This window comes from Silurus aristotelis, assembly GCF_946808225.1.
Source record: "Silurus aristotelis genome assembly, chromosome: 11".
In the NCBI taxonomy this organism is placed as follows: domain Eukaryota; kingdom Metazoa; phylum Chordata; class Actinopteri; order Siluriformes; family Siluridae; genus Silurus; species Silurus aristotelis.
Window position 1 is genome coordinate 11,859,232 of NC_139584.1, and position 22,369 is coordinate 11,881,600.

General features: G+C 37.8%; 1 protein-coding gene across 7 annotated transcripts; it reads right to left on the reverse strand.

The window, feature by feature from the left end:
* Window positions 1-951: 951 nt before the first annotated feature.
* On the reverse strand, window positions 952-21,562 carry eps15 (epidermal growth factor receptor pathway substrate 15). Of its 7 annotated transcripts, XM_083553791.1 has the most exons (26): window positions 21,392-21,562; window positions 21,053-21,254; window positions 17,354-17,395; window positions 15,897-15,986; window positions 14,859-14,906; window positions 14,655-14,750; window positions 14,445-14,507; window positions 14,189-14,314; window positions 13,900-13,959; window positions 13,488-13,688; window positions 13,214-13,359; window positions 12,621-12,774; window positions 12,033-12,118; window positions 10,084-10,156; window positions 8,004-8,165; window positions 7,615-7,812; window positions 6,742-7,110; window positions 6,573-6,641; window positions 6,267-6,378; window positions 6,124-6,168; window positions 5,680-6,026; window positions 5,489-5,561; window positions 5,130-5,206; window positions 4,822-4,957; window positions 3,767-3,933; window positions 952-1,678 (listed from the first exon to the last, which is right to left on the reverse strand). In XM_083553791.1, the coding sequence occupies exons 2-26, from the start codon at window positions 21,077-21,079 to the stop codon at window positions 1,538-1,540; spliced, it is 3,108 nt and encodes a 1,035-aa protein (XP_083409917.1). In that variant the 5' UTR covers window positions 21,080-21,254; window positions 21,392-21,562; the 3' UTR covers window positions 952-1,537. The 7 variants fall into 7 exon arrangements, with proteins under 7 accessions (XP_083409917.1, XP_083409920.1, XP_083409919.1 ...); XM_083553794.1 differs by having other exon boundaries at window positions 5,489-5,558; window positions 6,742-7,104; window positions 21,053-21,542; XM_083553793.1 differs by having other exon boundaries at window positions 6,742-7,104; window positions 21,053-21,542.
* Between the last annotated feature and the right edge of the window lie 807 nt (window positions 21,563-22,369).

Here is a 22,369-nt window from a genome sequence, read left to right on the forward strand (position 1 = left end):
TGAGACATTCATAATTCCTTAATATGCAAATAAAAGATACAAACAATTGAAAAATCAATGAACACAACACACTGTATAAGGAGAACATTTAAGGAAAATTTTAAGACATGTTTAGTGGTTCAAAAGTGAATTTATTGCCGTCCTGATACCAGATGGAAAAACTTTTTTTTTATTCGAGTCTTAGACATATTGCACAGACATTTCTTCTTTTAGCCTTCAGCAACTTAGGTTTATTTAGGTTTATAGAAATAGATAAGTTAATAGAAATGTAAAAGGCATTTCCCAAAAGTAGGTTACCACTTACTGACTGTTTATTTATTTTTTATATACAGATAGATATATATATATATATATATATATATATATATATATATATATATATATATATATATATATATATATATATACACACATACATACACATACATACACATACAGTATATATGTATATATACACACACACATACAGTATATATATATATATATATATATATATATATATATATATATATATATATATATATATATATATATACACACCCATACAGTATATATATCTTACATACATAAAAACACACTTTCGTATCCTATCGCCTTTGACAACAGTGGTGTCTTTCTCACAAAAAATATTATGCGAATACGTGGAGGATATGATCCGAGAATGCACATTTTCATACAAATTTATGAACAGATGTGTATATATTGTAGTTCTGAAATTTTCATATGCAAGGAGATTTACAGGACTATCAAACAATCCCTCGAAAGCTGGTTATTTCAACTTTGAAGACATCTTTAAGACATCAATGTCATATATGAAGCAAACATCTGGCACAGGAGCTACTGAGATAACGGTGCCCTAAAAATGTTATTCAGGTGTTTGCAAGCATCTCCATCAGGGGTTCCAGCTTCAATCCAGGCCTCCAGTACAGACACGTTCATTGGTGTCATGAGTAATTATCTATCTTTTCATCATAATTTTTTTATTTTTTAGTGTCATGAAAGATTTCATCTCATGTCACTTACTATAAACTTTTCAGCTTTAATTTAGTTTTTTTATATCCAGGGCAACTTCACTCCTGACCATACGATCACATTGCTCAATTTTAGCATCACATCACACAGATGAAACCTACCATGTTTAAAGGTCTGGGCTTCCTGATTAACATTAAACCTGTCAATTCTTAAGTGTGTAAAACTTCATATTGCCAAATGTTTGATCGTGTTAGAAATATATAAAGATGACTGATTTTTAAACACCAGAAAGAAAGAAAAAAACAACTCAAAATAACACCAGGGGTTGTGTTTAGTCCTTCACCTTTACACCATCCTCCTCCAAACCCACACTGTTTTCAGAAAAGTCACTGGCAACATGGAGCGAGAGAGAGAGATGATGTGCTGACAGGTAGTGGATGAGAAACTGAGAGGGGAGATTTGGATTGCACTATAACTAGTGGGATTGTTAAATCCAGCACCCGTAAAATTAGGCCTTCACCCTTTCCTCTTCTTCTTCGGCAGTGTGGTTGGAGGGCGATTCAGGTCAAGAAAGTTCGGATTTGCTAAGCGCGATGGCCAGCTCCAGATCCTCCTGCTCCTGCTGGGTGAGTCGGGCCACACGCTCCCTCTCCTCACGCTCACTCTCCCTCTTTGCCCATTCGATCATGTCCTCTTCTGTTGGGTACTGCTCCACACACACGCACACACACGCACACACACACACACACACACAGACACACAATCAAGCAATCGAAAATAATGTCATGTTACCAACAAACAAAAGGGCAGTCAATTGATACTGGTGATTCAACAAACCATGTTGGTCATTAATTCACAAATAATTTCTCATCACCGGTCATCATGTTGGTAGAAGTCATGTATAATAGAGTAGATGTGATGAGAACATATCATAGGCAGGAGAAATTTCACCATATTTTGGATAACATTTTAAAAGTTAAGCATGAGCTAAAATAATTCAATCCCTAATAGGAAACCATTAAATATGAAAAAATAAATAAATGTGTTCTTTTTTCTTTATTATGAGGCTTCAATACTGCAGTATCAAAACTTGAGCATCAACACCAATTCCAACACCAAATCTAAAATCCGTTGCTGAAGAGCGGGATCTAACGAACGCTTAGATCTGATGAATTGTGCCAGTAGATAAATTTGATTCATTTTCACAGTGATCAGAGTTAAACTGGGCCTCATGAAATGCAGTAGGTAAACATTATAAGACAAATTCCAGTGGTAGACGCAATTAGATGCAAAAACCAGATGCAAAAATGACCAGCTGTGGCAAGCAATTAGTGCTGTGCACATGTTGTACAATGTTTTTTTCAGAGCTAAATTAAACAGAGCACTTCCTCTAAACCTAATTAATAATTAGTTTGTAAAACCATTAAAATATTTCCAGCAATATGATTGATTTGTATACAATTCCCTGAAAATTATTTTGTGTCCCATCCCTTTTCCTTCAAACAGACTCCTAATATCCCTTACATTTCCCCCTTATAACCAAATACCTTCTAACCCATAAAAATTAACTTTTATTCTACAAATTCTACCAATGATCATTTCAAAACACATGTGAAGTGTTTAATCATGTAGGGCGACATATTAACCATGCTGAGCATGCAGTCCATGCACATAGGAGGCAGCAATAAAAGAAAAGGATGGACGACACATACACCAAATAAGTCTCAGGCACATTGTTTATATGGAGCACACTAATGACTTCACCACAAAGTGTTACAACATACAAAACAGATTTTTGCAGTTAGATTGATCACAGAGGACAGACATCTTCCCAGCTCAAGGACAGCCACAATTCCTGACCTCTCACCACCGAGTAAACCTCCATATCCAGGAGCATGCTGTTACACTTAACTTTAATGAAGTTCGGAAAGTCGGACCATGCATTTTTTATGCACTCTAAATAGAGTATGACAGAGTATACGTCATATAAATGAAGTAAAACGTAATGTGAAATTTGTTTATTGGAACTAAAAGTTGACTAAGCAAAAAATAATAATTAAACGCTGAAATAAACACAACACAAAAAGGAGCCATAATGATAACTAACCTCCTCATAAAACATTTTATTGTACATACTTTCTGTAGGTTATATTGGAAACTCATGACCTTCCTTAGAGAGAGGGTGGAGGCTGAGAGCATGTGCCAAGGGCTTGCTGGGAGTCATGGGATGCAGTGGGTCTGACTCCATAATCAGAAACCACCTGAGCTAATCACAGCTCATACAGAAAAGCTTATATTAGAGGAAGCAGGCAATCAAGATAGGTGGACAAAAGATGATAAGTGCATGCAAAGCAAAGTAAGGTAGACATGGTAGAGTAAATGTTCATGCAGCATGAGCTCAAGCCTCATGGAGGAAAACGGATACACAGTATGAATGAAGTTAAGAAATGCCAGCAAGCAGCCCCACCTCTCCACCCACTGCCAGTGAGAATGTACAGATTGGGCTGAACAGAGTATAGGCATAAGAATGTAACACTGATAGTAGAAGCATAAATAATGTCTTTAACTCTATTAATCTCTTTTGAACATGAATTAAATTAGTATATATTTTTATGTTTAATACCTTTACACATAACTGATGTACAAGATAAAATATGAACAGCATCTTTTTTATAAAACTTGTAATTTGAGAGGGTTGAGAGGCAAAGGCTGCCACTCAGCAGAAGTTAAAGGTAAAATGTTAATGTCGCTACTGCGTTTCAGGAGGTGGAAAAGGGGCAGGGGAGGTGCTCACTTTGTCAAAGGTGGCAAATCGGTCAGGCTCGCGTGGGACTTGGGAGGGGGCAGAGGGAGCGAAAGGGTCTGGCACAGAGTCTTTAGCAGGGAGAGAGGAAAACTCCCCCATTCCACGTCTCTGAAATGAGTCTGATGATTCTGATCTGCAGAGGTTCGACCGCTTACCTGTAAAATACCACACACACACACACACACACACACACACATGCACGCACGCACACACGTATACGTGTTCTCAAAGAGAAAAACCCTAATATCAGAAAATTTAACTCTTACAATTTTATACAACTTTTTTTTTTTTTTTTCCATGTAACGCATTGGATGAATAAGGTTCACTTTGACTATGCAACATCTTTTTTAGGCTTCTCCCATTCGGGGGTCGCCACAGCGGATCATCCATCTCCATACCCCCCGTCCTCTACATCTGCCTCTTTCAAACAGACTACCTGCATGTCTTCCCTCACCACATCCATAAACCTCGTCCTTGGTCTTCCTCTTTTCCTCCTTCCTGGTGGCTCCATCCTCCATCCTAAACTCGTTTCTAATTCTGTCAATCCTCGTCACTCCCAACGAAAACCTCAACAGCGCCACCTTCTGTCTTTTAATCAATGCCACTGTCTCTAATCCATACAACATCGCAGGTCTCACCACAGTCCTATAAACTTTCCCTTTCACTATTGCAGATACCCTACTATCACAAATCACTCCTGTTACTCTTCTCCACCCACTCCACCCTGCCTGCACTCTTTTCTTCACTTCTCTAACACACTCTCCATTACTTTGCACTGTTGACTCCAGGTACCTGAACTCCTCCACCTCTTCTCCCTGCAACCGCACCACTCCACTGCCCTCCCTCTCATTCACACACATGTACTCTGTCTTACTGACTTTTATTCCCCTTCTCTCCAGCACATACCTCCACCTCTCCAGGCTCTTCTCAACCTGCTCTCTACTCTCACCACAATATCACTTTGAATATGCAACATAACATTTACTAATATTAAGTGTGTGAGAGAGAGAGAGAAAGAAAGAAAGAACAAGAAAAAGACTGACCTGGTGGAGGTGGTGGTGGTCTAGTAGGTGTGCCAGTTTTGGGTGGTAATGCAGGAGGGACATCTAACTGGTTTTCTTCCTTGAATAGATTCTTACTGTGTGTGTTTGATGTGGCAAAGTGGTCAGCACCATTAGACTGAAAGGCACATAAACCAACAATAAATGTTAATCTTATAATTTCATTACATAATTTACTACATAAACATGTCACTATTTCATTGATAAAAATTTGGTGGGAAGAAAAAAAAAAAATTGTATTTTGATTAAGTAGATTAAGCACAATTTTCTGAAAAAATAATGAGATTTACCTTTTCCAAATGTTTAAAGTCTGCAAAACCTCCTACAAAGGTCTCAGTACCAGTGCCAAATACTGTGGCAAAAGGATCTAAAAGACAAATACACACAGATCACAAAAACATTATACATATACCTTTTTCATACCCTTGACCCAGCAAAAGGGTTATTCTCTGCCCTAGCTGATGAGCTGAATGGGTCAGAGTGATCAATGCCATCTTTTCTTTTTTTTCTTTTTTTTAATTGAGTGACTAAACAAGTAGTAAACGTAAATACTAGGGGTATTATGGTACCTCAAATTAAATATTTGTGATTAATGTATAATATGGATGGAAATCGTCAGATATTTGGGAATAAGTCTGTTCGCTCTTACCAGGGTCTGAGTCAGCGTTTACGACTGTTCCTCCTGGAGCAAATGGGTCATTAGCAACTGCTGGTGCTTCCTTCTAAACAAAGATGGTGGAAACCCAGATTATTAAAGTGAGACCTAAATTAAAAATAAACTATAATGAAACTGTCAGAAATAATAAAACAAAACCAAAAAGCGGATAGAAATGAACTCACTGATGACAGCTCTGACCCAGCAAACGGGTCATTCCCCGCACCGGCTGATGAGCTGAATGGGTCAGAGTCATCAAGATCATCCATTTTGGAAGCAAATGGTGCACTGCCACTACTAGAACTAAATGGATCTGCTGCCACTGTGTTAGATTTCGGGAACGGATCAGGCGCCGCTGTGTTGTTAAGGTGGGCGGAGAACAGGTCCGGTTCTGCAGATCCAGTGTTTGAGCTGAATGGGTCGGAAGAAGCAAATGGATCTTCAGAGGCGAATGAGGTTGAGAATGACTGTTTGAAGAAGGAGTCAGTGGCAAATGGGTCTGTATCTTTGAAAGGGTCACCACCAAAGGGATCTGGAGAGTAAAACAAATATTTAGTGTGGTTTCACTAAAAATCAAACAAATAAAAAAAACAACACTGCATCAAAACCAGATATATGCTGCTGCTCACCTGAAACACCTTTTGCAAAGGGGTCTTCACTCTTAAAAGGGTCACCTTCAGAGAAATACAATCAATTTTATACAATCCCAGGAAGAAAGATCAAAAGTTTGTAGCTGATTATGTAGTAAAGCCTGCAACAAACTGAGTCTTACTGTCAACAAAGGGATCAGGTGGAAAGAAGTCGACAACAGGGGCAGAGTTCTGACTGGGAGCAGTTATGGGTTGGGAGGGCTCCTCCTTTTGTTCTGGAACTGGAGACTCCACCTATACATTATCCAAACATGCAACCTAATCATTAACTGGAAATTTATAAATTGCCAATTATTAGATTTGGGTATTAAATTCCTGACTATAGACCAGCTGTCCTTAAACACAAACTGTCACCTCTTCATCAAATCAATTAATAAAAGGTTAGGCATTTTTGTTTTTATTACTGATTAACTATTAACTAAGCTAACCTTTGTGGTGCTGGTCTGCTGTTTCGTTTCCACTTCTTTAGACTCCCACAGTACAGCAGGTGAAGCTTCCTGTAAACACAAAAGCAAAACAGTTTACTCCCTCATTCTGCTGTACAGTTTTTAGGTTGATACCACACAAGGAAAATAAGCATAAGCCATTATGCCTCACCATATCGTCAGGCCAGGCTGCACTAAGTGTGGAGGATGTGGACATGTTTGTGAAGAGGTCCTCCACAAGATCAACTTTAAGATCTTTAGGACTGTTTGACTGCTCTGTCGATTCTTCCTCCAGCTGCTCTTCAGTAACTCTCAGTTCCTGCGGCTCTTCCGTGGGAGTCAGATCTTCCTCCTCATCCTCTTCCTCCTCATCTTCTGGTTTCTTTGTTGCCTGTTCTGTTGGCTGTAGCCACTGCAATTGCTTGGACTGTTCAGCAGGGGGCGCTGTTCCATTGACAAGAAGAGGCTCCTCTACTAAGACAATGCGTGTAAACTGGGCATCACGCTCTTCTGTCTTTAGCTCAGCCAGTCGTTCCTGCATCTACAGCGCACCCCACATTCAATGAATAGAAAGAAACGCAAGGCAAACATAATTTGATTGAAAAGGAAAAGAGCAATTTATATGAGAGGAAATAAAGCCAAACCCAAAGCAACAAGCAGAGAAAGATGAAAACAGAGAGGGGAAGTTTGGCATGAGCTTTGACATTTTATTATATTGTAATAAAATGCAGAGAATGTGATTGCACAACAATGGCTAAAACATTTTTTTATTTCACTTGACATTCACCTGACAGGAACTAAATAGAATTATTGACTTTTTTCATTGAAAATACATCAAAATATATATTTAATGTTTTACAAAATAAATAAAAAGTCATTGTACATAAATTAAAACATTTACTTTAGCAAAGCTAATTAATATCGTACTCTCATGTTTAAGAAAAAACAACTACTAAGTGTGGACTAATCAATAAGATTAAAAAATAAGAATAAATAAATAAGAGATACTAAAACCAGACGGAAATCTGGTAGGGAGATAGCAAACCTGTGCAATCTGTGTGTGAGATTCTGAAACAGCGTCCTGTAGGGGGCAGAGCTGAGCACGGGCTGAGCGCACTTTCTCCCCTAGAGTACGCGTCTGTTCCTGGAGACAAAGCAGCTCTTCTCGTGTCCTCACCAGCTCTTCCTCATAGTCACCTATCCTCTGCTCCTGCTCAGAGTGCTCTGCTTGCAGAGACTGGATCTAATCAGAAGACAAATAATTTTGAACAAATATTGAACAAAAAACAAAAGATGCAATAGTAAAGGCCCCATTATAAACATCAACTTTAATGTCTGGATTTGCAGTCCTGCAAACACTTGTGATTTGAATCGTATGTATGAGCTAAAAACAGCAGTCAGTGCTGAGTCATTGGTGCTCTCCTTCACACCCACCAGCTGATTCTCCTGACTGCACTGCTGCCGTATGAGCTGGAGCTGCTCCTCTAGGGAAAATTTTTGTTCATCCAGTTTCTCCAGTGCTTCCTGCACTTCCTGTCGCTCTGCCTGTAGCTTCCGCAACTCCTCGCTCTCTTTCTGCACTTCATCCTGCAGGTCCTAACGACATACACAAAAGATAGGCCCGAAAAATTACAATGTGACAAAACTGAAGCAAAAGAAATGATTCAACAGTGCAGTGATGCAACAGAGCAGTGATTCAACAGCAAATGCCATTGTGCTTTAAAGGACCTCAAACTTTCCATGATAATAATAACCTCCAAAATTTAGAACGAGTCACATGGAAACAAGAATCTTAACCAATGAGAAACCAAAAGAGCTACTGCTGATAAAAAAAAAGGGGTATGAGTCAACTATTGACAGAAAAGGTGATCTCACGCTCATCCTGAAAACCTTGTCTTCCTTTCAAAGCATGAACAGGCACAGTGAATACATGATATTCTTAAACTTAAGGCTAACAACCAGCTTTCACTGGCTTGTGTCAATGTGTTTTTTTCTTCTCCTGTGGTTCAACTAATATGTACGAGACATTTTTATGTATTTCTATATATTTAAAGGTGTGTATGCTAATGGAAATAAAATAAGTTTTAAATTGTCCAAACATCGATATATATTTCAACCTAAAAAGGAAGTCAAAGTGCTTGCATGTTGAGGTGTTTGACCGACTTCCATAAAAGGCCAATATCTGTTGAGTAAACCCTGAATGAATCTAAACAAACCTAGGCATAAAATATCTAATCTAGGAGCTGAAATATTCTCTAAACCTATTTTCCAGCTACAGTATCACACTAGTGAGAATAACACAAAGGGACATAAAAAATATATATATATAAAACACCAGTCTTTAATGAGGAGTGTGTGCTCTTTTCCTCTTCATTTCTAAAAGCAGATAAAATAAATTAATTAATAAAAAAAAAAATAGATACTTTAAGAATGGAGGACTTCTAAGGTAGGTTTAAAGAATCAAGTAGGTATCATTAAGTTTGGGGATTTTTATGATAAAATACATTGATTAGGCAGAACATTATGACCACCTGCCTAATATTGCGGCTACGCAGCCCAATTTAAAACAAACGTATGAACTGTGTATTCTGACAACTTCTTAGCTTCTTCAGCAAATTGAGCTACAGGAGTTGGACCGTCTGTTGGATCGGGACCAGCCTTCGCTCTCCAAGTGCATCAATAAACCTCGGCCACCCATGACCCTTCACCGATTCAGCACTGTTCCTTCCTTGGACCACTTTTGATAGACACTGACCACCGCAGACCAGGAACAGCCCACAAGAGCTGCCGTTTTGGAGATGCTCTAACCTGGTCGTCCAGAAATCACAGTTTGTTCCTGGTCAAACTCGCTCAAATCTTTACACGTGCCCATTTATTTTAACATCAACTTAGTGGAAAAAATGTTTATTTGTTGCCTAAAATACCACACACTAACAGGTGCCATGATGAAGAGATAATTAGTCTTATTCACCTCACCCATCATAATGTTATGCTCTATTAGTGTAATATTCAATAGCATGAACTACACTACACATCTTTACTTACTGCAGTGACATAACTTCATGTCTATGCTTCTGTAACCAGCACTCTTCTGGCCTTAGCATTTACATTACCTATTTTGTTGTCGATGTGAGCACACACAGAGCTCGACTGAGACACCGACAAAAAAAAAACAAAAACTTAATCCTAATATAAAAGGGAAACAAATGAATTGAGAGTTTGCTTTTCTTAATCCTCCATAAACAATACAATTTCCATGGAAACAGACAAAAGACTTGCTGCTATATCAAGCAGAACACCCATGCACATTCCTTAAGCTATTTGAAACCCACTCCTTTTCAGACACACTCGCACACACTGTAAAACAAAGTGAAGTCAAGCAGTACTCTGCAGTTAAGAAGGCATCAGTCTAGTGCATGTTTGTGTCAACAGCACACTTCACACAAATCTATACACAATGTTGTTGCAATACAAATGAAATTATATCTTGTTGTTGCTCTCCAACACTCCTTACCTGCACCTCGTTGGTCCTCTGTCGAACGCTCTCTTCTTTCTCCCTGATCTCCTGTTCCACAGAGCTTTTCTCTCTGAAAGACCAACACCAACAAGAGTATTTCAATACTGCAGCAAGAGATTGCACTAGTAGCCAGGTGGCCACTGCATGGACTGCCTCTCCTTCTTGTGCCATGTCTGCTTCTGCCAAAGAGAGCTTTTGAGAGTGAGCTTATAATAAGGGTTGGATGGGAAAGGTGCCAGAAATGCACATGAGCGGAGAGCTGTCTGGGGCTGTCAGAGTAGGAGGGGGAGAGAGAGGGCACTCTTCAGGCAGGCTTATAGCATTCTCCCATTGTTTAAAAAGAGGATTAAATGCACACGTTTCAATTAAAAGATAATAAAAAAGATAGTTCCTCAAGGGATTTAAAAGAATACCAGGGTACTGCACAGTGTAGTGCAGTGCATGAGAGAGAGAGAGACAGACACTCATGTCTAGAGATTTAAGAGTTCCATTTTTGATTTTCATTTCACAAGTGTAAATTAAAAAAAAGTGACAATGGCCTCACGATTGCAGTAAAAAAAAAATCTTCAATATTAAAAAGAAATGTCACAGCAGCTTCCCAACAGTCTGATCAAAGGGCATGGTTTTCTTCTATAAACATAAACTTACAATATAATGTAATGTATATAATGCTGAAAAAGCTTCTCCTATAAGTAGGGATGAATGTTCTGGAAAAGGGGCGAATGGAAAAAAAAAAATGGATTGATAATTTTATTCTTTTTCTTTTTTTTTAGGAACTCCTCTCTTTCATGAAAAATTTAAACTAAGAAGTTTTAATGACAACGCAAAGTTCCTCACTCCTGGAACACACCTGAATCACAAATCTCATTCAATGAGAGTCATCAAACCCCCAAAAAACTACACACACGACAAGAAAATAGAAATTATGTTCTGATGAAAAGAAAAAGAAAAAGAAAAAGAAAAAAAAAAAAGAAAAAAAGATAGTACATCCTCATATGCATTTTGTTATTAACAGTGTAGTGTTCCAGTCTCCAAGGCAGATTACGCCTGTTCCCTGCATGTGAAGTCTCAGCAGTGGAGAAGCAGGATGAATTGTTTACCTTTCTTCAGAAGTGCCTTGCTGCCGTGAACAATTGAGGCAATCCCAAACAAGATGCATCATTTTAGCTGGTGGGGTCCATGATTAAGAATCCTGAATCAGTTCATTTTCTGCGGTGTCTCAAATTATCCGAATTGTCTCTTACGTGCCATCAAAAGTACTTCCCATTCCGATCACCAATTCTCTTGTTGCCTTGCTCGCTCACTCCTCGTAGTTTCAGACAAGAGAAGTGAAGAAAGTAAACCTTTTACCTAACCCACACCTCCACACTGCACCTTAGTGCAAATGAGCATCCCTCACTAGTATTCCTCTTCCACACAAGCCCTCATGTGGTACATGACCCTCAGGAGACTTGTTGCTCCCTGGAACGCCATGTCAACGCCCTGAACGTGTGCAATCTAATTTATTTTGCCTTTAATACAATACCTCACCTCACTGTTTATTCCTTCACTCACAGCCAGGGATCAGGATTTCATAGGAGTGTGTGGTATTCTAATGAATATTCAAAGCAGGATGACAACACTCAAACCCCACCCTAAAATGGCTGTAAAATAAAAAAGGAAACCAGCCATTTTCTCTTTTCACCAAGTGGTTACGTGAAAGATAAATAGGAACGTTTCTATTTTGAGACTTTTACAACAATACCTCTTTAGTATATCAGTACTTTTAAGAGCTAAATGTTGAAAGTGTTGAGGTTAAGCAAAGCAGTAAATTCAAAGGTAATACTGGGTACAGCCAAAATGACCCCTTTAGAAGAATTACAATTCAGAAACAGTTTAAAAACAATTCCAGCGAATGGAATCCACAATCCACAGAGAATTACAACATTACAACATAAACTCCTCACCTCTGTAAGTCCATTATCTCATTACTGAGAGAGTCCAATTCTTTAATGGCAGAGAAGTCTGCAGCCTGACATGACAAGAGATTACTCTGCATAGATCAGAAAGAAAAAAAATGTATAAGGAGAAAAGATGATTGAGAATAACATTTAAGCTAACGGAAGTCACATATACAAACAATTAAATAAGCAATTTGTACACATTAATATGATGGATTTTGTACACATTATAAAGCTAGATATTCAGTAAAACATGAGCTTTGCAATGCAAAAATTACACTACACACCCAACGTGTAAAGCAGAAGACAAAATGGGATCCTGTATGAGGCTAAACTAACAGCCAAACACAAGATCGTTGAAAGTGTCTTAACAGCATGAGAAAGAAAAGCAAACAGACAAAGCAGAAAGCTTAAAAAAAAGAATCATATAAAAGATAACGCAATTAGAAAAAGTGTTATTGATTGTCTTTGTGCACTGGTAAAACAATTACATCCTGATTTCATCTTTAACCGATTAAATATAAAAAATTCTTACATTGTTAAAGCAAATGAATGGGGTGGGGTACGAATGGGGGGGGGGGGGGGTTGTCTCACCTGCCGTGATAGCTTATCAGATGGAGGGATCATCTCTGGAGTAAGAGCTTGGGGTGGGTCAATGCCTTTGGAGAGCTTCTGATTGATCAAATAGAGAGCCAAAGCAAACTGCTCTCTGGTCAGTTTCCCGATGTCTCCGATGTCGCATAGCTCCCTGTTCGACGCAGAGAGCATGAATTGCAAATGGTTATGAGGATAACGCAAACATCACATCTACACGATGCTTTAAAAACATACAACTACAGCAGATGAGAACACAGACAATACAAATGAAATGGGTTGCAACATTAACCAGTTTATTGCATACGTCCCAGGAGGGTCCTGCTGCTACTTAAAGGAGTGACTGTATAGCAGCAGTATTTATACTTTCCTGATAAACACTAGGTGTTTAAATGTCGCCTGTTGTTCGAACACCGACAGATTTTGATTTGCATGTATTACATTAGAATCAATTTCAACAAAATTGTCTCAAAAGGCAAATTTTTCTCTTCTTTCACTCAATCGTGAATAGGAAAAAACACTGAAACTCTGTGTATCAGAAAGTGTGTGTTCATTTAATAATATTAAGAGTCATATTGTGTGAATGGTCTCACCATATGCGAGCAAGAGTACCAGAGGGCAGTCCTGTCTTTAAAAAGATGTCCCTCACCTCTGGCCCAGACACCAACCCATCCATATCACTGTCAGTCTTAGTGAACAATTCATCATATTTAGCCTTATCACCAGGAGACACAACCCACTGGAATCACACAGAAATGGCAATGAAAGAGAGAATATTAAAGAGCAAATATTACTATCCTTTTTTCCATTATTCTATTCTTAATTTAAAATGATATTCTTCTTGAAAGTTATTATAGGACTGCTGACCTGTGGAGGTGTGGGTTTAGCTGGTAATGTCTGGGCGGCAGAGTGAGTAGAACTCCGTTCTTTGATTGGTGGAGGTGACGGAAGAAGGGGCATGACAGGGGGTGAATTGACTTTTTTCCTTTTCGATGGTGGAATCAGTGGTGGGGGCAAAACCATGGGAACAGGTTCATTCTCAAGTGCTCTATACACCAAATACATAGCCTACAAATAAAAGAAGCATTAAAGCCAACAATATAATAACCATTAAATAATGTAATGGAAAGCCATTACAGGAAGCTCATACCATTAAACTAGACTGTTAGAAAACTACAAGATCATATTTAACCAATGTTCATATTAATTAAGGGTGAGAAGTTTTTCCTTCAAGTACGTACACAAAGAACAGGTATGTAAAAGTTAACACAGGACCTACCACTGCAAACTCGTCTTTATCCAGCATTCCATCTCTGTCTATATCACTAAGCTCCCAAACCTGCAACAGAGATTTAAGTAAGTTTGTCATAACGCAGGTCTGAACTTTTAGAACAAAAACAAGCAAACAAGTGATGAGCAGAAATCAGGATACATTGCTGGTGAATAACGCCCCCTGGAGGCTAAAGTCGCACATGCATCTTCCACATTTATAGGGAGAAATTTAAGCTTATGTGAACCTTAGCAAAACAGAAATAAAAGCATGAATTCAGTAAATAATTGTGGCTTACTCTGCCCAGCACATCTACAGGAAGCTTGGAGTTCAGCAGCACTGGTTTGACCTTGTCACCTGTGAGCAGGCCACCCACTGGCATGAGAGACTCAAAAATGGCATCGAATTTCAGCTTCTCCTCTGGCTATATCGCAAACATTCGTACGTACACCAACACGCACGCAAAAAAATATATATTAATTATGAGCTAAATCAATTTTAAATATTTTACAATATGAGCTATATAAACTTTAACAGCTTGGATCAGATCTTACCTTGACCGCCCATGGACTGTCAATGGTCATGCCTGCTGGGTGAAGAGGACTGGTTGTTTCATGCTAGCAAAAAAAAAAAAAAAAAGAGTTATTGAGAGTCGGGAAATCTTACCGAACATATACAGGTTGCAGTCCTGTGAAAAAGGATATAATTTCTGCAATGTCAGCAAAATCACAAGCAAATCCACTGAAAACAAAGATTTGACTTACAAACACTGGTGAAGGCACAGCCACGGCAAGACTTTTGAGGGCAACCTCAAGGTCATTCTGTGCACAAGCCACTAATCGCAGTGCGAAGAAAAATTGCTAAAAAGACAACGTATATAAAAACATACTTTAGTATACACATTCTTAAAGTCTTTCTCACAGCAACAGATCAAAGAGAAAGAGAGAGTTTGTTGAGAAAGGCTGTACCTGTTTGTTCAGAAAGCCTTTGCGTTCTGAATCTGCCAAGTCCCATATCTGGAAAAGAAAACCAAAAGTAAACAGACAATCATTTATTTGTGCCAAAAAAAAAAAAAAAGCTAAGCATAATGATCAAGCATCTCTATTTTGGTCAATTTAGTTCAAAACCTTGCTACTATATTTTGCTTGGAGAGAATAATTCACTGGGAAGACTGGCAACTGTCTTGATTGCGCTTCTTTGATTGCGCTTACTGTAGAATGGTAATAAAGGTTTGGAAAGGTTCTAAAAGTCCTTGAAAGCAGTCTGCTCTGTGAGACAACTTGAGTTCACTGTAGATTTTCTAATGGTGAAGCATGGAATTACAATTAAAAAAAGTTTTCCTACAGTAATTTGTGCTTCTGTGTGGTCATGGCTGATGTACTTTCTTCTTGGCATGATGTAGACATGCATTTGAGTACTCCAGGACCCTAAACTGCCAATTGGTTCTGCTTTTTAATCCTTTCTAATCCTGTTTATTAAAATTCAATTTCATTCGTATAGCAGTTTTAACAATAGACATCGCATCAACCCATAAACTATTTAGTAGCCCTTGCTAATTACTTCCTTATTAATTGTGGAAGTGTATTTCATTTTTATATCTGGTTTCAAATGGTGGTTTGCTTTTTGGAAAAATATGACTACATACATTTTTTTTTGTCGTCAATTGAAGTTATTTGCTATATCATTTGGTGAGAATTACTTATTTACTATGTTGTGCCCTAATTAAATAAAGGAAGAGAGGTTGTACTTTTCTCATATTAGAATAACAGACACATACCATCCACTTTCATGGTAAAAAGCTGGAATGAAAATGACTGATTTTCTACATGCATTATACTACAAATAGAAAATAAGTGTGTGACCTTAGCGCACATAGTGATGAAGTGTCCTTGGAGCAATAGTTTTGCTATATCTAAGCATGTTTGCATCAATATATTAGCCTTCATGTCCCACAAGACATTGCCTAATAGCTTAAAGTGGTTTATACGCGTGCAGTGTTCAATTACCTTGCCAAGGACCAGGTCTGAAAGACCAGACCTTTTCAAGAACAAGGCCGCATCAGCGGCTGCTACTCGGCCAGTGCCAGATGGATCGACCTGCACACAAACACAGACATAGTTCAGAAGAGGGGGGATGTCATCTTATAACTGTACTTTCATCAGCAGAACGCTTTAAAAAAAAAAATAATAATATTTCAGTAGTCCATCTCTAACACATCCAGGCATCATCATCAACCCAGCACACTCATAACGCTATGTATGTCACTATTCTTACTTAACAGTGCTAATGTCTGGGCCAGAAAAATGTAACGCAAAGCTGAAATGAACAAACTACACAATTACTAAATAACAATACCGCAAATCATTAAGGCGCAGATCTATGCAACCCATCGTCCCTCATGCTTTTATAAACTGTTATAGAATCTTACAATATTTGACATCTCAATACATTAATTTGACAGGTACAGTTGTTAAAGTCTTTACTAGAACCAACTCAATTTCTCAATAGAGAAAATGAGTGTGTAAAGACTGGCATGGGCATGTGAAATGTGCAGTACTGTATTCCACCAGACCTGCAATATAAAGTCAGTGTATAGGCCAATATATGTGTCTTGTTTTATTATCTGTCATGTTCAGAATGGCATGCATTTGCCTGAAAAATCTCTGTTCAAATAGGATGCACAGATAGGTTCAAGGAAATCCTTTCTAGGATGAGCAGAGTCTATGCTCACTGCTGTCTCATTCTCATTTAGCAGTCTGAGCCATAGCATGACCACAGGTCATCATTTATTCAATGAATTATTGATTCAGCGAGGCATCTTATTACAGAGACTATGTTACAGAAAGGATAGGTTCAAATAGCTGTTCAATATGTACACGATCTGTGGATCCCTCTCTTACTACAGGCATTTCATTCTTATGTTGTAAAACGATATAGAAACATATATAAAAATTTTTTTATATATATATATATTAAAAATACAAGCTGTGTGTAAATGAATCTCACTGTAAACTGACCAACTGTAAAGTGCTAACTGTGTTCCCACCACAGCTAATCTGCATGTAGCTATGCTCATAAATACATCAAATACATCAAAAAGCTATGCTCATAAATACATCAAAAACATCAAAAACTCTCAAGCAAAAAACACTTTGTGTTGGCTTGCTTTGTCCATTTCTTTTCCAGAAAATGTTCTCAACTGCATTCTTAGTCCTGGTAAGTCCCTTCCATTAGTCAAAATAAAATTAAAATGATATTCCCATCAAGTGAAAATAAAAGTACACCCATCTTTTTACATGAACATTTATACACAGTTAGGAGAATGAATAGGATACAATGTGTTTCAGTATTTATGGCATTTGTTCATGGATACTAAATTGCCTGCATAAAAACACACAAACAAAATTTGCTTGTATTCATTGTGCTAAATGGGACCCATTGTAAATAAAAAGATCAAGCTTACTTGTCGATAATACTTGTCATACACGGGGTTCCCACTCGAAAGCTGGAAAAAAATAAAAAAAAAAAAAAAGAGAGGGGAAAATGATTATCAATTATGCAATAAGAAATGTTTGCTTCTTACAGAACATCATAGCAGACATAACCCTAAAATATATATATATAAACTATTACATCATTTTGATTGGTGTCAGAAAGACAGGCAGGATACAGGATACACAGAAAGGAAGGACATCTGGCAACCAGCTGAGAATGTATGGGTGTATTTTTTTTTCCAGCAGTTTAAAATGAGCTCACACAAACCATTTCCCTGCTGTAGAACCTCTTGATACAGAAAACAAAAAAATCAACATCACAGACAAATAAACATTTTTCTAAAAGCAAATTTGCATTTTTATATTTAAATTAAATCACAGCACATCCTTTTGAACAAACTAATGATTCAACAGCTTGAATCAGAAAACTTTGCCCATAATCATTAGTAATATCTGTTTTATTCTTTTTAATATTTTATATTACACATTTCATTCATTTTAAATGTTAATATATATGTGGCCACTTTCTAATACATTCAATGCAAAACGTTGACACAAAAATTTTTTACCAAGGGAAAACATGTAACATACAAATATGCAACATCTGATTTTTGTTGCCAGAACAAATTAACCTGTATTTTGTTTACATCAAAACAACATCAATAACAGTTGTCTATTATTGTCATGAAACGCAGAGTAATAGGTTGGTACATCTTAACTATAGCATATTTTATCTTAATAGATTAATCAGCATGATTTAATTATTAGAATTAGCAAAATTAATTCTACATTTGATGAACGCGAAAGATTTTTCGCCAAACTGGTGTCTATAAGACCTGAATAAACACTTCAGCTTACTATTATTAAGAGACTGCCTTGTATATATTTGCATTATACAGAGTGGTTGGCTTGGGAAAAACCCATCAAAAACCACTGTGTCTGAAATACAGACCATTCAGAAATCTTTTTTCCTAGGACAAGCCTGAACACCTCCTTTTAAGAAAGCAAAGATTTCAACAAAACTGTTTTGCATACTTTATTTATTTGCACAAGTGTTCTGGTCTACAGACGTAAATAAGAAGCCATTTAAATAAAAATAATAATAATTAATTGCTTTTCAAATACAGGATGTGATGTTTAAAAGGTTAAGATGTTAAATTGTACACACACACACACACACACACACACACACACACACACACAGTGTTATATCTGTGAAAGTCATGTGCTTTTCGAAAGTGTTTCTAAAACTAAACTCACAAAAGGTAACTAAAGAAAGCTTTTATTACAAATGTGAGCACACAGTGATCAGTCATCAGCTGAATATGGCAAAAATGGGAATCCTGTTAGTCAGATGACATTATTGACTTCTCCTTACCTTAAGGGGAATAATATAGAATGCTAAAATGCTAATTAAAGTGGCCATTTATTTTCCTTCCCAAACAGCCTATAATTTTACAGCTATTATATTTATTTCTCAATTAATAAAAAAATAAAGCAAGCTAATTACAGTTGTTTGGTGATGGGGGAATTAAAACACTGTTGGATGAAACCAGATTTGAAAATACATAATTTGTGAATGAGATAAAACAATTAAATTGAAATAAAAAAAAAACTACATTCAATCATGAAAAACAGGCACTATTCATAACTTTGCAAACACTAGACAACAAAGTCAAGTAGTTGTGACCTCACATAGCTCCTAAGCACAGTCAGATAGAGATGCTAACATTCTGCACTGCATCGCTTTCTTACAAAGATCTTCACTGACTGACATCTGAACAGAATCACAGCTGTTTATTTCGGAAGTTCAGTTTCTCTTTAAGAGCTTACTGATGCATGCAAAAGTGTTTCTGGCAGAGAGCATTTTGAAGAAAAGAAAAAAAAAAAGGACAACCATTTTCTTTCTGGAAAAAAAAGCAGAACTTTCAAGAATACGTTATACAATCTAACTGATTAAAATGGACCTGCGACTAGTTTTAATATAATCTTTATTTCAGTTACTGCATATCTGGTTAAAAAAAAAAAAAAAAACACGTACATAACCTCGCAAGGAAATCCACTAGCAATATATTACTTCATTTCGCCCAGCGTACAGCCCTAAAGTTATAATTGTTGCGCTACCTTAACAGCATTTATTCCAAAGAAACTAAATATACTCAGGAGAGTAGCAGGTATACTAAATGAAATCATTAAATAGAGAGGGAAATATAACAAAAATCACACATTTATCCTATTTTGACCATGATTATAAAGCATTATATTTCATATTTGCACAAAACAAAACAAAAATGCTTTCGCATGACATCCTCTGTTCCTGAAATCTGAGTAAATATGACATACAATGCACGGTTGACAAATTAAAGGTGAACCATAAATAAATAAATGCTGAAACAATCAGAGGGGATATTTCCTAACAACTGACCTGCATGACATTATCAAGCAGTTAAGAAAATGATGCCATGATCAGATGCCATGGCCTTTAACATCAACCAAAATTCACTCAATTGAACTACCACCCCATACACACGCACAAAACATGCACTAAAAAAAAAGCACTAAAGCTGTTCTGGAGGGCAAACACCTGGTGGGCTTTATTTCCCCTTTAATATGCCACCTGTCAATGCATATACAAATAAATACACTTCAATTATATATTCAGTTCCCTGCAGGCAAGTTCAACTTCTAATGAGCACTATAACCTTAAGTTAGAAACTGTGCATAGCTGAAACTACAAATAACTTTAGAAGGCACTTGGCATGTATTAGAAACACGTCAGAAATGCAATTCTATAAAATTATTATTTTTTTTTTTATATATATATATATGAATTAAGTGATAGAGGTTAGCATGTGTTGACTAGCATCCTGGGGGTAAAGGCGCTAGCTTGCTAGTCAGTTGGACAACACGAAAAACACGAGTCACATTTGTTTAGTGGAAAGTCTACCAGACAAAGAAAACAAAGAAACACATTTCATTCCATTTCTAATATACTGACAGTTAGAAAAGTTTTTATTTTTGGTTGTGGACACTAAAAAGCTGACGAGCTCGAAAGCAAACCAGGACTAAGAGCCGCACTTCCTCCTGGCTGTACATTCAAAATCTCTCTTTTCACCAAGGAATCTGTGCTTTGCAGCAGAGTTAATAACACTGATCTCTTATTTACCAATGAACACGAAAAGTTTGAAACATTCCCTTAAAATGATTTTCACTCTGCAAATCTTTTCATTGGGACTTTACGCGGTGTTACGCCGCTGCATCGCGGGTGTAATGAACGCAAAACCGCTTGTGCTGCTACAGTTACACTCTTCACTTCTACAACGATAAACCGGTTTCCGTGCTCGGTTACAATGTTAAAAGTCAGGATTTCAGACGTGAAATTAAAGTAAAGTGCTGTTGCACAAGCGTATAAATAAGGTCAAGGCAAACAGCCGTTTCAAAAGTGACACAAACTAGCAACGCCCTTTTCTCTAAGATTAGACTGAAGGCTAAGCTACAAACTTTTCCCCAAGCAACTGACTGTAACCAGCCACAACCGCACAGACACCACGAGCACCTCCAACTCCAAAACTTATTTACCCGCGACAACTTAAACATGTGTTTACGACGATCCCTTTTAGCAAATGTAGAAACGAAATGTTACTTTTGATTTGGAAATCCATAATTACCTGAGTCAAGGAAAAACTGGCAGCCATAATGTTTCTGTTCCCACTAGTCCATCCTGCACTCTGCGAGAGACGATGAGGCCAATAAAGACAGTCGGAAAACCCGGAGCTGGATCAGCTGAACTACTGCACTGGATCAGATCAGGATCTGTATAAAGAAGCGTAGTTCGAAAAGGTTTTGATCCTCCTTGAAGACAGGTGACTCCTGTTGGAGAGTAAGAGCTCAGAGAGTTATATCCACACAACTTTACTGAGTAGTTGTTTTTCTATTACGTCACTGAGTGATTAGGTAGGTATAGACGTATATGGGTATGGTATGTATAAGAGTGAGTGTGGACGCGCCAATGTGGTTTCCTTGCAGTGAATAAAATAGATCGCAGTTGGTTGCGGGATTCGAGATGTTACAAGCTTATCAGTGTGTAATCTTCTATCAGCTGCTCCTCGATCTTCTGGCCTTTTAAGCACACGGCCGAGAGCGTAATAGAGATAAATTATCCTGAATTCATTGTAAATGTCCCTCTAGTGGTGAAGCATGGAATTACAATTAAAGGGAAAGGCTTTCCTACATTGCAGCTGCAGTGGATTGGAAAGTCTAAATCAGTGGTTCTTAACCTGGGTTCGATCGAACCCCAGGGGTACGGTGAGTCAGTCTCAGGGGTTCGGCGGAGGTCAAGACACACACCCGACTCATATGATTCGTGATGACACGCCCCGCTTAAGAAGGGTTCGGTGGATGCGCATATGAAACTGGTGGGGGTCAGTACCACCAACAATGTTAAGAACCAATGGTCTAAATACTGTATTAATTATTTTGGTAAGCAAAAGCTGGAAAGCTGTTTATCTGAGCTTGTTTTAACGTGTGAAGTTTGGCAGATATAGTGTCTAGTGCAGTCGTTTTTTCAGCAGTTCCTTACGGGGCAGCCAGTGCTATGTACACATTTCACAGTGTAGGTTCAGTGTAATCATCTTGACGACGTTTGTTTTCAAGACAGTCAGTAAGACAATTCCAACGAAGTCCCAGAGCTGGCTTTTGTAGGTCTGAATTTTGCTCCGGAAGCCACAGTTCTGTGCTGGTTGCTCTGGCCTCAATTGGGAGGTGTTCTACAACAGAGGGTACACCAGTAGCCCACTGCCAGATATCAGATCCACCCAAAGAAAGCAGACTGCGCATTCTGTCTAGATTACGGGCTTTATCTGCAGAGTAAAAACTCCTTTTCATAATCACTGTGGTCCTTTGTAGTGCATATGTGGCACAAAAGGACTGCAGGTAGTCCCAAAGGGATGAACCTGCCATTCTAAGATACTCGGCTTTTCATCCCT

Excerpts from the sequence above, each read along its gene's own strand:
- eps15 (XM_083553791.1), bottom strand. The coding sequence starts at position 21,079 with ATGGCTGCCAGTTTTTCCTTGACTCAG. Across the intron at positions 10,157-12,032 it reads GAGATAATGGACTTACAGAG|AGAGAAAAGCTCTGTGGAAC; the intron begins GTGAGGAGTTTA and ends TTGGTCTTTCAG. Across the intron at positions 6,169-6,266 it reads ACCTGATCCCTTTGTTGACA|GTGACCCTTTTAAGAGTGAA; the intron begins GTAAGACTCAGT and ends ATTTCTCTGAAG.